Source organism: Lampris incognitus, chromosome 16, assembly GCF_029633865.1.
Source record: "Lampris incognitus isolate fLamInc1 chromosome 16, fLamInc1.hap2, whole genome shotgun sequence".
Taxonomy (NCBI): domain Eukaryota; kingdom Metazoa; phylum Chordata; class Actinopteri; order Lampriformes; family Lampridae; genus Lampris; species Lampris incognitus.
This window is the reverse complement of record NC_079226.1, coordinates 11,376,553-11,389,805: the sequence shown is the minus strand read 5'-3', so window position 1 is coordinate 11,389,805 and position 13,253 is coordinate 11,376,553. Positions and strand designations below refer to the sequence as shown.

At 46.3% G+C, this 13,253-nt stretch overlaps 1 protein-coding gene across 1 annotated transcript in view; it reads left to right on the top strand.

Moving 5' to 3' along the window:
- The window catches only part of ttc7b (tetratricopeptide repeat domain 7B), a 40,534-nt gene extending 28,928 nt beyond the window's left edge, over positions 1-11,606 (top strand). The window contains 4 exon segments of the mRNA XM_056295743.1: positions 5,333-5,473; positions 8,515-8,717; positions 9,425-9,498; positions 9,613-11,606. Of these exon segments, the coding sequence (XP_056151718.1) occupies positions 5,333-5,473; positions 8,515-8,717; positions 9,425-9,498; positions 9,613-9,760 (566 nt within the window). The 3' untranslated portion in view covers positions 9,761-11,606.
- Positions 11,607-13,253: the final 1,647 nt, after the last annotated feature.

The window sequence follows — 13,253 nt, the reverse complement described above, 5'->3', positions numbered from 1 at the left end:
TTTTTTTTGTCTTGCTCATTATCTCTGTGACACCTCAGTTTAAGGCTTTGGATTATTACAAGATGGTGGTGGTTTTATTATCAGATTTGGAGTGGGGCACGGATATTCTTGAGATGATGTTATGAGAACTGAACAGGTTCCTCCTTAATGATCCCAGATGCGAAGAAAAGCAGCCTGCACACATCACTGCAGCTTCCTGTAGTCACATCTCTCTGCTTTCTGCAACACCACCTTTCCAACACCACCCCACTCTTCCGAGCCATCCTGGTTGCTGCTCCACCCACTCTGCCGATCCGGGGAGGTGCTGCAGACTACCACATGCTTCCTCTGATACGTGTGGAGTCGCCAGCCACTGCTTTTCACCTGACAGTGAGGAGTTTTGCCAGGGGGGCGTAGCGCGTGGGAGGATCACGGTATTCACCCCAGTTCCCCCTCCCCCCCAAACAGGCGCTCTGACCGACCAGAGGAGGTGCTGGTGCAGCAACCAGGACACACACCCACATCCGGCTTCCCACCCGCAGACACGGCCAATTGTGTCTGTAGGGACGCTCAACCAAGCCGGAGGCAACACAGGGATTCGAACCGGCGAGCCCCGTGTTGGTAGGCAATGGAATAGACCGCTATGCTACCCGGCCGCCCGATATTTGTTTTCTAATCACGCCACTGAGAACCTCTGGTGTGATGTGTGCTGGTATATGTAGGCATGAAGAACAACTCTTTTGGTGGGAGAACATCGATGTCTCCATCAAAATGAATTGCACTGAAGCGTTTGTAGTTTTAAATGAGTAGACGGACTACCAGTGCTGACTTCATGTGATATATGCACATGCAGATTATTAGTGATGAAATTTTCCTTTTCAAACTTTAGACTTGAGTGGAAGTACCTCCATTGGTTCACTTAGGAATGGCATGTTCTTTACTGTGATTTACAGTCTCCCTTATTTTCAGGAGTCTGACTTCAAATGAGATTTTTCGGTCTCAGACTCCTTTCTCTCTCTCATAAACTATTTTCATTAACCACCATCTTTTTTCCCCCCATTCATGTCTTTTCAAGTCGGCCTTCAGGATGCTAAAAATCTTGGTTTATACTCCATGTTTTCAGTTTGTAAGTAGCTGTTTTACATCTGTCTTTTTTCCATCCATCCATCTATCCATCCATCAGTGTGACCATATGCTGACACCGCCTTCACCTTAAGCACCAGATATATGTACCATTCCTTTATGAAAACAGTATGTACATATACGTATATTCTGTTAATTTCTCTTAGCTCCTTCCCCTAAGAGTTTTGCTTCCCTCCTTGCTAGCACACAGTTTGCAAGAATACATTGACTCGAGGGTGCCTCCAGCCAAGAAAACCAAGTCTGTACATATAGTAACACGTTATTTCAAAAGGTTAGGGAGGTGTCGAGGGTTAAACATTTGCATGAAGTGATGTCATGGGGGTAAGGTGAAAGCTTTGTAAAGGAGAAGTAGAGGAAAATATGTTGGCCGGGATAGCGTAGCGGTCTATTCTGTCGTCTACCAACACGGGGATCGCCAGTTCGAATCCCCGTGTTACCTCCGGCTTGGTTGGGCGTCCCCTACAGACACAATTGGCCCTGTCTGTGGGTGGGGAGCCAGATGTGGGTATGTGTCCTGGTCACCGCACTAGTGCCTCCTCTGGCTGGTCGGGGCGTCTGTTCGAGGGGGAACTGGGGGGAATAGCGTGATCCTCCCACACGCTACGTCCCCCTGGCGAAACTCCTCACTGTCAGGTGAAAAGAAGCGGCTGGCGACTCCACATGTATCAGAGGAAGCATGTGGTAGTCTGCAGCCCTCCCCGGATCGGCAGAGGGGGTGGAGCAGCGACTGGGACAGCTCGGAAGAGTGGGGTAATTGGCCAAGTATAACTGGGGAGAAAAGGGGGGGAAAATCCACAAAAGAAAGAGAAAAACAAGTTGAATAGTTATTGTCCCTAAGTGGCTTAGCGTGTGCCGAGGATGAGCACGCGGTGCAGGTTTCGTTGGTTGACAACACAGCTTTCAGTCATCTCGACCGTGTGTCCAGGCACCGGTACTGTAAACACAGAGGTGAAACTCCTCCTCATCTTCTTTAGGCACAGCGATTGTTTAAAACATTTTTTTTTTAAAAAAGCACGTTTTCCCCCTGATAAATCAGTATATTTCTGCGATTCAGTAAGAAACATAAGTAAATGCATCACTTTGTAAAATTCAAATAAAAGTTACAGACAGACTACTGTAGGAAAGTCCACAAGAACCTGTTAGCAAACTTGCAGCTAATTGTTGCGAAATGACTTGTGAGAGTGGCCTTGTTCCACCTGGAGATGTTCTACTGTATTCTAGAAACATGCAGGGGATCAGCTGACTCGTGTTTTATGTCGTGGCACAAAATGGCACAGGTGAAAACAACCCATGTGAAAATAGGCATCTTTGTTGGCCGACTCATCGCGCTGTTTCGCCAGCTGCTTGACTGATCGCCTGGCTGGGTAATTGGCTAACCGGCTGCCTGAATGAGTACTTGCTTGCCTGACTTAGCTGTGGGCTGTTGTACTGACTGGCTGACCGGCTGGCTAGCTTGATGAATGGCTGTCTGATTCGCTGGCAGGTGTGTGGGTGTGTGTGTGTGAGAGAGAGATTTTGTGCATATGTTTCAGATTTTAAGACGGATATATATGTAAAGATTGGACACTTTTCTCATTTTTCTAAATCCACTTACCAGCAACACTCCATCTCTCTCTCTCTCTCTCTCTCTCTCTCTCTGTGTCTGACTCCTGCAGTCAGAAACACACACACACATATGGACTTTGTTCATCTTTATTTATTGTATATCTCCGATGCATTGGGGTTCTCTCCACACACACACAAACACACACACACACACACACACACACACACACACACACACACACACACACACACACACACACACACACACACACACAGATCAGTGTGCCACTGTAGAGATAGGGAAGAGTGTGTTTGGGGTTTAAATGAACCCATGGGGACCAAAAATAACGATAGAATTTTACATAAAAGGACAGGAAAGTTTTCATCATCATTATTACTATTCTTATCAACATAACCAGCTAAAAGTAGAGCTATGTATAACCCAAACCAGCTGCAGATTCTATTTATACACAGAGTTAGTTTACATATAAAATTTTAGATAAATCATTCTAGATTTAATTAGTTATTTATTTTTGGACCCCCCCCCTCTCCCCAATTGTACCCGGCCAATTACCCCGCTCCTCCGAGCCGTCCCGGTCACTGCTCCATCCCCTCTTGCCAATCCGGGGCGGTCTGCAGACTACCACATGCCTCCTCTGATACATGTGGAGCTGCCAGCCACTTCTTTTCACCTGACAGTGAGGAGTTTCGTCAGCGGGGGTACGTAACACGTGGGAGGATCACGCTATTCCCCCCAGTTCCCCCTCCCCCCTGAACAGGCGTCCCGACCGACCAGAGGGGCGCTAGTCCAGCAACCAGGACACATACCCACATCCGGCTTCCCTCCCGCAGACACGGCCAATTGTGTCTGTAGAGACGCCCTGCCAAGCCAGAGGTAACACGGGGATTCGAACAGAAGATCCCTGTGTTGGTAGGCAGCGGAATAGACCACCACGCTACCCTGATGGCCATTCTAGATTTATTTTGTTCATTTTTTAAGCTGTCATGGACCAGAGCAGCCATCATAAAAACAAGCCCACAGTAAACGCGTTGTCCTCCACAAATGATTCAGCACTGCCTTTAACTACCCTAGTGTTGATTAAGAGTAGGAGATTCTCCCTATTCAAGGCTTGACTGTAACGGCAGGCATGTTACTAACGCAAGTTCCTGAGAAATTTGTGACTAAAATTTAGAAAAATGAGACCAATCCATAATCCAGCATGTCCTTTTTCTGAAGCTATAGCCATGTAAATCATATACAGCGCACTAAGCTTTGCTTATTGGCGGCACGGTGGCCCAGTGGTTAGCACCAGTGGCGGCTGGTGCTAAAAAAATTGGGGGGGGGGGGTAATTTACCTTGGCGCAGCTCACCTGACAACTGCTTTAATGTCCACACAGTCACAGAGTTATTAAGAAGGACAATTTAGCCTATAGATTTTATCAGGGTTCGTAGACAGTGGATGATTGACAGTCGAGACGAGGCGTCGTGGTGGGTGTGAACATGATTGACAGCCATGAGAATTGTCCAATCACATTAGATCAAAAAACATTAAAACAATACCAATTCGCTGCCAATACAAGTGGGAGTGTCTGGGGCGCACAGAACTGTGCCCCATGGAAAATCTGATGAAACCAATCAGACAGCAGCCTCAGGTCACCTGCTCGCCACAAGCTTGAGGGCTTACATAAGGTCTCGTTTGGCCGGCGCCCCTCACCCAGGAAGTATATGTCTTCAGACAGAAATCAAGCAAATACCATTTGGAACCAATATTTAATGACTGCTGACAGGCGCTCACAGACTGAAAAGCAATTTTATTTCATAATTATTTGCATTATACAACTAAATTATATTTAACATGTTTAAGTAGATTTTCATCTCTTGATATTTGAAGGGGCAGCTCCCCAGCACCCTGCACTGGCCAGCCGCCACTGGTTAGTACTGTTGCCTCACAGCAAGAAGGTCCTTGGTTCGAACCCTAGGCCGTCTCAGGTCCTTTCTGTTTGGAGTTTGCGTGTTCTCTCCGTGTCTGCATGGGTTTCCTCCGGGTGCTCCGGTTTCCTCCCACCATCAAAAAGACATGCACGTTAGGGTTAATACTCCTGCCTGTGCCCCTGAGCAAGGCAATGGAAAGAACTGGAGTTGGTCCCCAGGCACTGCAGCTGCCTACTGCTCCTATACAATAGGATGGGTTAAATGCAGAGAACACATTTCATTGTAACCGGACAACTGTACAAAAATAACCCCAAAAAAAACCAGAAATAAATAAAGTGGCTTTCTTATTACATATTCTATCTACAGTTGCTCAGAAAGGTCACTTTGCTTCTTATAATTGGTTTTATTCAAAATAAGACACAGATGTGCAGTTGAGCACTACCCATAGAAATGCACGTAGCGCAGTGTTGCTGTGCTGAAAAAGTGGTGTTAATGCCCCTCTGTGTAGCATTAATCTGTGCATTTGTGTGATGGTGGTATTTACGCATGATGAACAACAGAACTAAATTGATTTAGTTCTTGACTAATCTAATGCTGCACTGTGTTTGATTTTGTGGAATGATGTTATAGACTATTGTGGCAGGGCCACCAAGACGTGCCATTTGAAACTGACTCTCTCTCTTTCTCTCTCGCTCTCTCTCTCGGTCTTGTCTATCTCTCTGCCTCTCCCAGGTTCAGTTCATGCCACGTCCATAGCAGCCAGTCGTGTAGAGCAGGCTCTATCAGAGGTGGCTTCCTCCCTACAAAGCAGTGCCCCCAAACATGGCCCCCTGCACCCCTGGATGACCCTGGCTCAGATCTGGCTGCATGCAGGTACAACTTGCACAAAACCCATGTACCTTTACAGGCAGCACATACATACATGCAGTACGCTGATTCATCCATACATATCTTGGACCATCCATACATAAACGCATTTACACTTAATGTTTGCATAAACTATCTTACACATACATGAGTGTACAGACATGCAGGAAAATTTTTCCTGTCAAATTGCGTCTCCCCCCCCTTTTTTTTTCTCCCTGATTGTATTCGGCCGATTACCCCACTCTTCTGAGCTGTCCCGGTCGCTGCTCCACTCCCTCTGCCAGTCCAGGGTGGGCTGCAGACTACCACATGCCTCCTCCGACATGTAGCGTCGCCAGCCGCTTCTTTTCACCTGACAGTGAGGAGTTTCACCAGGGGGACGTAGCACGTGGGAGGATCACGCTATTCTCCCCAGTTCCCCCTCCCCCCAAACAGGCGCCTTGACTGACCAGAGGAGGCACTAGTGCAGCGACCAGGATACACACCCACATCCGGCTTCCCACCCGCAGACACGGCCAATTGTGTCTGCAGGGACGTCTGACCAAGCCGGAGGTAACATGGGGATTCAATACGACGAGCTCCATATTGTTAGGTAACGGAATAGCCTGCCACGCCACCCAGTCGCCCCCACTTTTGGTCAGTGTCTAATTTGTGTCGAGGTATCACAACCAGTCTTTGTACCCAAACAGTGGTGTGATTTATATCTTAAGACGGTGGGGAGAGTGGAGATTGAGCCTTCTCTCTTGCTTTGTCTGCCATCTTGTCCTAGTGTCTATGTTCCCACTGTTCAAACAGAGGAAAACTTACTTTTCCTCCCAAAGGAACGTAAACTGTTCCCTCTCCTCACCTTATGTACAGCTACCTGAACGACTGAGGTGGATTTCTGGTCAGTGTTTAACAGGAGGTAATACTTTTTGTACAGCCAGTGTATGTGACAGGCGTACACACAATCACAACTACAAAAGCATATGCAACAAATGTCTGCGTGCACGCACACATACACACACGTCAGCGTTTCTGTTCGTCTGGCACAGCATCCTGTCCGGGGGAATCATTTCCTGCCTGGTAACACAGCTAATATAATCATCCAATCACAGGGGAGACAGATAGGCAGACAAACTGCCCACTGATCAGCCTGTTTCTCTTCTCTATGAGATTCTGTTTCTATTATTCAGTCTTCATCCTGTTTCTCCCTTTTCTCTTCCTCCATCTCTCATTCTCAGCATGCAGCAGTTTGCATAGAGACTGTATGACATCAGCTAGGATGTTGAATGTATGTCTTATTCAATTATTCAAGGGTTTCTGTTTATTAAAAAACTAGAAAAATGTTAATTTAGTTTTTCTCTTTCTCCTCTGCTGCTTCTTGCCCTATCTTGCTTTCTCTTTCACTCTTTGCACTTTTTACCCGGTCCACATCTTAGTTTGCCAGGTATTTAGTATTACCGTAGACATATTCAGTTTATTCTCTCAGCTAGTCAAGCTTTATTTGTAGAGCACATTTCATACAAAATATGCTATTTAATGTGCTTTACAAAAGAACAGGGGGGAAAAAAATCATTGAAATGTGCATGGAATAAAAAATGTGCATCTATATATGTATGTTTGTATGTTCGCTTAAAACTCCAGAAATACTCATTGTACAACAAAAACAAAGGTATCTTTAGAATCAGCACTTTCCAAGGATTGCACAGTTCGAAAAATATTTCAAAAACCAAGTAAAAAGTTTGCTTTATTTGAGAAAGAGGCATTCCAACGATGCTTTGTGGAGACTTGCGGCAAATTCTTCCAGTGGTCAAGGGAGGCACTACACCTAACATTGTCAATGCTAGCCTGAAGGCACACAACGTGGTTTACCCTGACACATTTGAGCACTGAGCAACTAATACACACATTGGCAAAGAAGCGTGATGAATGGATTGAAAATTATGACATTTGATAATTTTCGTTAATAAGATTAGTTTATTGACCTTTGTTTATCACATGTATCATATCATACATTATCCTATATTTCATCATCGATTATATCGTAAAGATCAAATCATGTTGGTTGTTTTGGTGAGAACATTTTCCCCAGGCAACGCCAGATACTTCTCCTAGTAGAATATAAGTATACAACAGATGGGAAGGATAACAGAAATCATCAGAGGGTGTTAGCTCTGGCTTGGTCGGGCATGTCTACAGACACAATTGGCCGTGTCTGCGGGTGGGAAGCCGGATGTGGAGTAGGGTAATTGGCCATTTACAATTGGGGAGAAAAAAAAGGGGGGGGGTCATCAGGATCAGGAAACATTTATTTATTTCATATTTAGTACTATGTACACAAAAGAAACTAAATTCCATTTCCCCCAGCCCACAGCAGTGCAACACAAAAACACATAGCCAAAAACCTCCAAAAAACACCACCACCAAAAACATACAAAAACAGAGAGAACGAAGCAACAAAAAAAAAACAGAGTCCTCCCAGTGCAACACAGTCCAAAAACTCCACCATCCAGAGAACGAATGCCAGCCAGGATGACTGTCAGAACTGCCAGTCTGAATGGGTTAGCAGTTAGCCTAGCCTGCCCCGCCTCCGCGTCCCGTCAGACTGCCCTCGGTGTTTCCCCCTTAGGCGCAGCTCCAGGCAGCGCCGTGGTCCCTGGGCTTATCGGATGCAGCAGACCTGGCTCCCCCTGCCGATCCAATGCCAGCTCTCTGGCCAGACACCCTCGACACACCTCCCCCGCACTCCACACGATGACACAAACGCTGACAGAAACACTGCACAGTCAACTCAACGCTAGGCGAGGCCGCCGCCAGACCACCCTCGGTGTTTCCTCTCTGGCAGGGCCGTGGGCTAGCAGTTAGCTTAGCCTGCAGTTCAGGGGTTCAAATTCAGAGGGTTAATTTGAACCCCTGATTAGGATATGAATGAAGTGTATGTGTGTATGCATTTACACAAGTTTACTGATGACAGTGCTTGGACAGGAAGGCGTGCAGGAAGATTATAAAAAAAGGAAATCTATACATATATACATACGTAACATCCTCTCCGTCTCTTTCTATAGCTGAGGTGTACATCAGCATGTCCAAGCCCGCTGAGGCCACGGCGTGCACGCAGGAAGCCGCCAATCTCTTCCCCACGTCCCATAATGTGTTGTACATGAGAGGCCAGGTGGCAGAGCTCCGGGGCAACATAGATGAGGCCAAACGCTGGTATGAGGAGGCCCTGTCCATCAGCCCCACACATGTCAAAACCATGCAAAGACTGGTAAGAGACGCACATGGACACACTTAAAACACATGCTTACATACTTATGCACTCGCACAAATCTATAAAGCCAACACTTGTCGGAGAGGATGCTGCTCTTTGCATGATAATGCTGTGCCGAGACTGCGATCTATAAAAATAGATATACACACACACGCACACAAGCACTGCCCTTTCCTTGTTCCTCCGTCCTTGTGGTTGGTCTCCAAAGAACTCAACCAATCTTCTATCCTCCTGCAATGCCCATAGCTTCCCAGGAGGTGTGTGTGTGTGTGCGTGTGCGTGTGTGTGTGAGTGTGTTTTCATTTTGCAGTAATTACCCCTGTTCCTCTGGGAGAGTCTTAGTAGACTCTCTTGGAAGACGGGGCGATGTCTCCGTCACTTTTCTCCCTCCTCCCCATAATTCTCTCTCTCTCTCTCTTTAAACCTTCCCGTCCTTCTCTCCAAACTTGCTGTCTTGCTCTCTTCCCTCCCTCCCTCTTTTTATTGTCTCCCCCTACCTCTCCCTGTATGAATATGACTTGTGTTTCAGGGATTTCTTCTCCTTTCTTCCTTGTGGTGTCTCACTCTCTTTTGTTTTATCTCTCTCTTTATCTTTAATAAAAAGCGTCATTGTAATACACAAAGACCATATGAACTTAATTCAAAGACATAATTAGCTCCTCTGTTCTTTTGTTCTCTTTCTATCTCCGTCTCTGTGTCTCCAGGGACTGATTCTGCACCAGCTGCAGCGGTACAGTCTTTCAGAGAAGGTTTTGAGAGATGCCGTGCAGGTCAACAGGTACATGTGTTTGCGTGTGCATGTGTGTGTCTACTTCTGAACTATATTTTCCCATTTAATTTTTTTCCCCTATAGCACTCAGTGCAACACAGTTCTGTCTCCTGTCCCCCGCAGCACCGCCCACGATGTGTGGAACAGCCTTGGGGAGGTGCTGCAGGCTCAGGGCAACGCCACGGCCGCCACAGAGTGTTTCCTCACCGCCCTGGAGCTGGAGGCCAGCAGCCCCATCCTGCCGTTCACTATCATACCCAGAGCACTATGAAGAGGACATGCAACACATATATATATATATATATATATATATATATATATATATATATATATATACACACATACACACACACACACGCACACTTACATATACATACACACATATACATGCATACACACATGCACCTAAACACTTTAACTATTGTAGCCAGGGTTGACGTGCAGAAGACAGGTATATAGACTGTAGCCACAAGCAACACATACATACTATGTATAAAACTCATGTGCACATGCTGCTCATACTCGCACTCTCTGACACACACATACACACTTGTACTGCCATACCTTCTGAAACACAACTGAACATGATAAACCAATGCTAACGGCATGTAAAAAGCTTTGCATACAGTTCAGACACACATGCCTATTCCGTGTTACCCAACAATGGGACTGTTGCCATAACAACACTGATGCCCCATCCAGAATTCCCACAGTGCTTTGGCCGTGACCCTTGACCTCCGATTACATTGCAGCTGATGTCATTTTGGAGATTAGCCCCCAGCATGCCTGTTACAGCTACCTTTCCGCAGGGTGTGTGCGTGTCTGTCTGTGAGACAACATGTAGCTTATGTACATTATTATGCACTTTTTCAGTGTGCCTGTTTCCGTGTCTGCGCATGTGCCGCCGTGTGTATGTGTGTGCTAACATTATGCCTGTGTATATTTGGACATGATTTGTACATACGTGTATGTGGTATGTTATTTTGTTACCTTGCTTTCTGTAAAGATGAACAAGAGATTATGACCCAAGTTCCTACTCGTACTGTCAATCCAAAACCCAAGTTTACATGTTGTTGAACTGTTACCAGTTCATAGAAATACAGTCTTCTCTGTTTTCTGTCCCCTTCTTTTCCTCCGATACAGCCTCTTTTTCTCTGCTCCCCAACTCACACCGCCTTTCGCTACATACTCCTCTTTCACACACACGGGGGCGGGGGGTAGATTTTCTAGTTTACTTGAAAACTGAAAACATCACTGGTTATCTCCTCATGCTCTTACACATACACACCCTTCCTCTCACATAATAGACACACACTGCTGTCTGTGTAAATGACCTTCAGTTACTGTAAGCAGGATTTCTCACACCAAATCTCTGAGAATCTGCTGGAGTTCAGACGGGCGTCGCCAACCGATCACCGAGATACCAAAACATTCACGAGGTCTAAATGCCAAAACCCAGGCTGTGTTTACACCGGCACAGAAAATCTGGTCCGCAAATTGTACCGTTCATTGAACAGCGGATAAATGTTCTTATAATCTTTTAATTTTTATTTATTTTTTATTGTGAAGAGTCCCCCAGCAGGGTTTAAGTTGATCTTTTTGAAAAAGATGCCTGCAAACATACCCAGGATCCTTTTTGTAGTGATCCAACATTTGTCTCGTAAGTTGAATCAGATTTATTGTGTATAAACTTTGCGGAAGGCATCATTGGTTTCCAGTTGCCAGACATATTTGCAGTCAAGATGGGTAGAAAAACACAAAAATACCCCATTTTCTATAGTGTGTAAACGCAACCCCAGTGTGTTTGGATTGGTTTGTGTCCTGTCAAACTATACAACCAGATGAATATTTGCTTTTTTTGTTTGTTTTTTAACATGAATTTTGATTTATAAATACAGATGATTATTGTTGATATGTATTTGATAGTTCTATGTGGATTATTGTTATTTTAGAAAGTAAATGATAATTTTATCTTCTGGAGAACAATGTTGGCGAGATGCTGTTTGAGGAATCAGAGGATGAACTGATTTGATTGGTTGAAACCATCTAGATAGGCGGGAGGTAGAGGATTCCTTTCCCGGGACCAAGGAACTGTAGTTATGGGAAAGTGAGAAGAATAAAAGTGATTGAAATAAGAACTGAATGACTGTTCGTTTTAATGAACATGGGCTTTTTTTTTGTGGATTTCCCCCCTTTTTTCTTCCCAATTGTACTTGGCCAATTACCCCAATCTCGAGCCGTCCCGGTCGCTGCTCCACCCCTCTGCCGATCCGGGGAGGGCTGCAGACTGCCACATGCCTCCTCCCATACATGTGGAGTCTCCAGCCGCTTCTTTTCACCCGACAGTGCGTAGTTTCGCCAGGGAGACGTAGCGCGTGGCAGGATCACGCTTATTCCCCCCCCCCAGTTCCCCCTCCCCCCAAACAGGTGCCCTGACCGACCAGAGGAGGCGCTAGTGCAGTGACCAGGATACAAACCCACATCCGGCTTCCCACCCGCAGACACGGCCAATTGTGTCTGTAGGGACGCCCGACCAAGCCGGAGATTCGAACCGTCGGTCCCCCTTTAATGAACATGTTTAACACAACACTTCTCTTTTAAGGCTAATTTATGCTCCCTTTACGTACGTAAACAGGTACGTCCGTTTCTAACGTTCCAAACGTCACCGCCCACATACTTCCCATGCGTGTTTTACGCTGGCTGGTTGTTAAGCAATACATCCACTAGAGGGCAGTTCGGAGTTAAGTTCAGAGCTTGACTCGGGTGAAGAGGGATCGACGCCGTACAGCGTTGTTGTCTCCTCGCCAGTGTCGTTTGGGTGGCTGGACCAACCAAGAAGCCGCATGCAAAGGGTTAGCAGTGTGCATAAACAGGTGCCAAATTATCTTGTTGTGCAATTCATAATTTTTTACGGAGTCGTCGAGAAAACATGCCGTCCAACTCACTCCCAATTCACGCCCAGTCTCCTCCCAACTGTTCTTTAGCAGTTGTTCGTCTCTGTGCCCAGGCGAGGTAACGGCGTAACCCGCGCAGCCTTCCCAAAAGCTCCGCCATTTCTTCGTCTTCTTTGTTGTGCGTTGCCGGCTGGTCGCGCGTGAGCTGTTAACTGCGATGCGCAACACTGCCCCCACAACTTCCGGTGGTATTTCCGGTGGTACTGCTCCGCTTGTGCGCGGCTCCGCAAGCTCCCGGAAAACGTGCAGAAATACGAACGAAACGAACGCGGAGTACGGACAGAAGGCAGGCTCCGTCCGTATAGACGCGTTTGAGCATAAATGAGCTCTTACTCCCCCACAACGTCCTTGTAATTACCATCTGATTACTTTGTTTGGCTTAGCTTGAAAGAATTTTGTTATATTGATGTAAACTACTAATAAAACACGTTAGCCCCTAGCTAACGGGTCTGACCCTTCAGCCGAGCGGTTAGCGATGTCGCCTTGTGGTGCAGTACACATCGTATCGAATCCCGCACCGGGCAAGAAAATAACCGGTTACATGGATCATAAGGCTGACGGCTGGGGTAAGCTGTTTGACGGCGAGTGCTGAGAGGAGGTGAAAAGTACAACTGCAAATGAAAGTGTCTTATCTGGTGTTTCCCCGGGCTGTGACCTCGGGTCAGCTGTAGTGTCAGTTACCCTCTCAGGTGTGTAATGGATAGGTGCGTTATTCTAAAAGATGGGTAGGTATCTGTTACAGCATTGTGTGGTACTGTATAGTGCACGCTACTTCGTGCGTGTGCGTATAGTATGTCATTAACAGGTGTG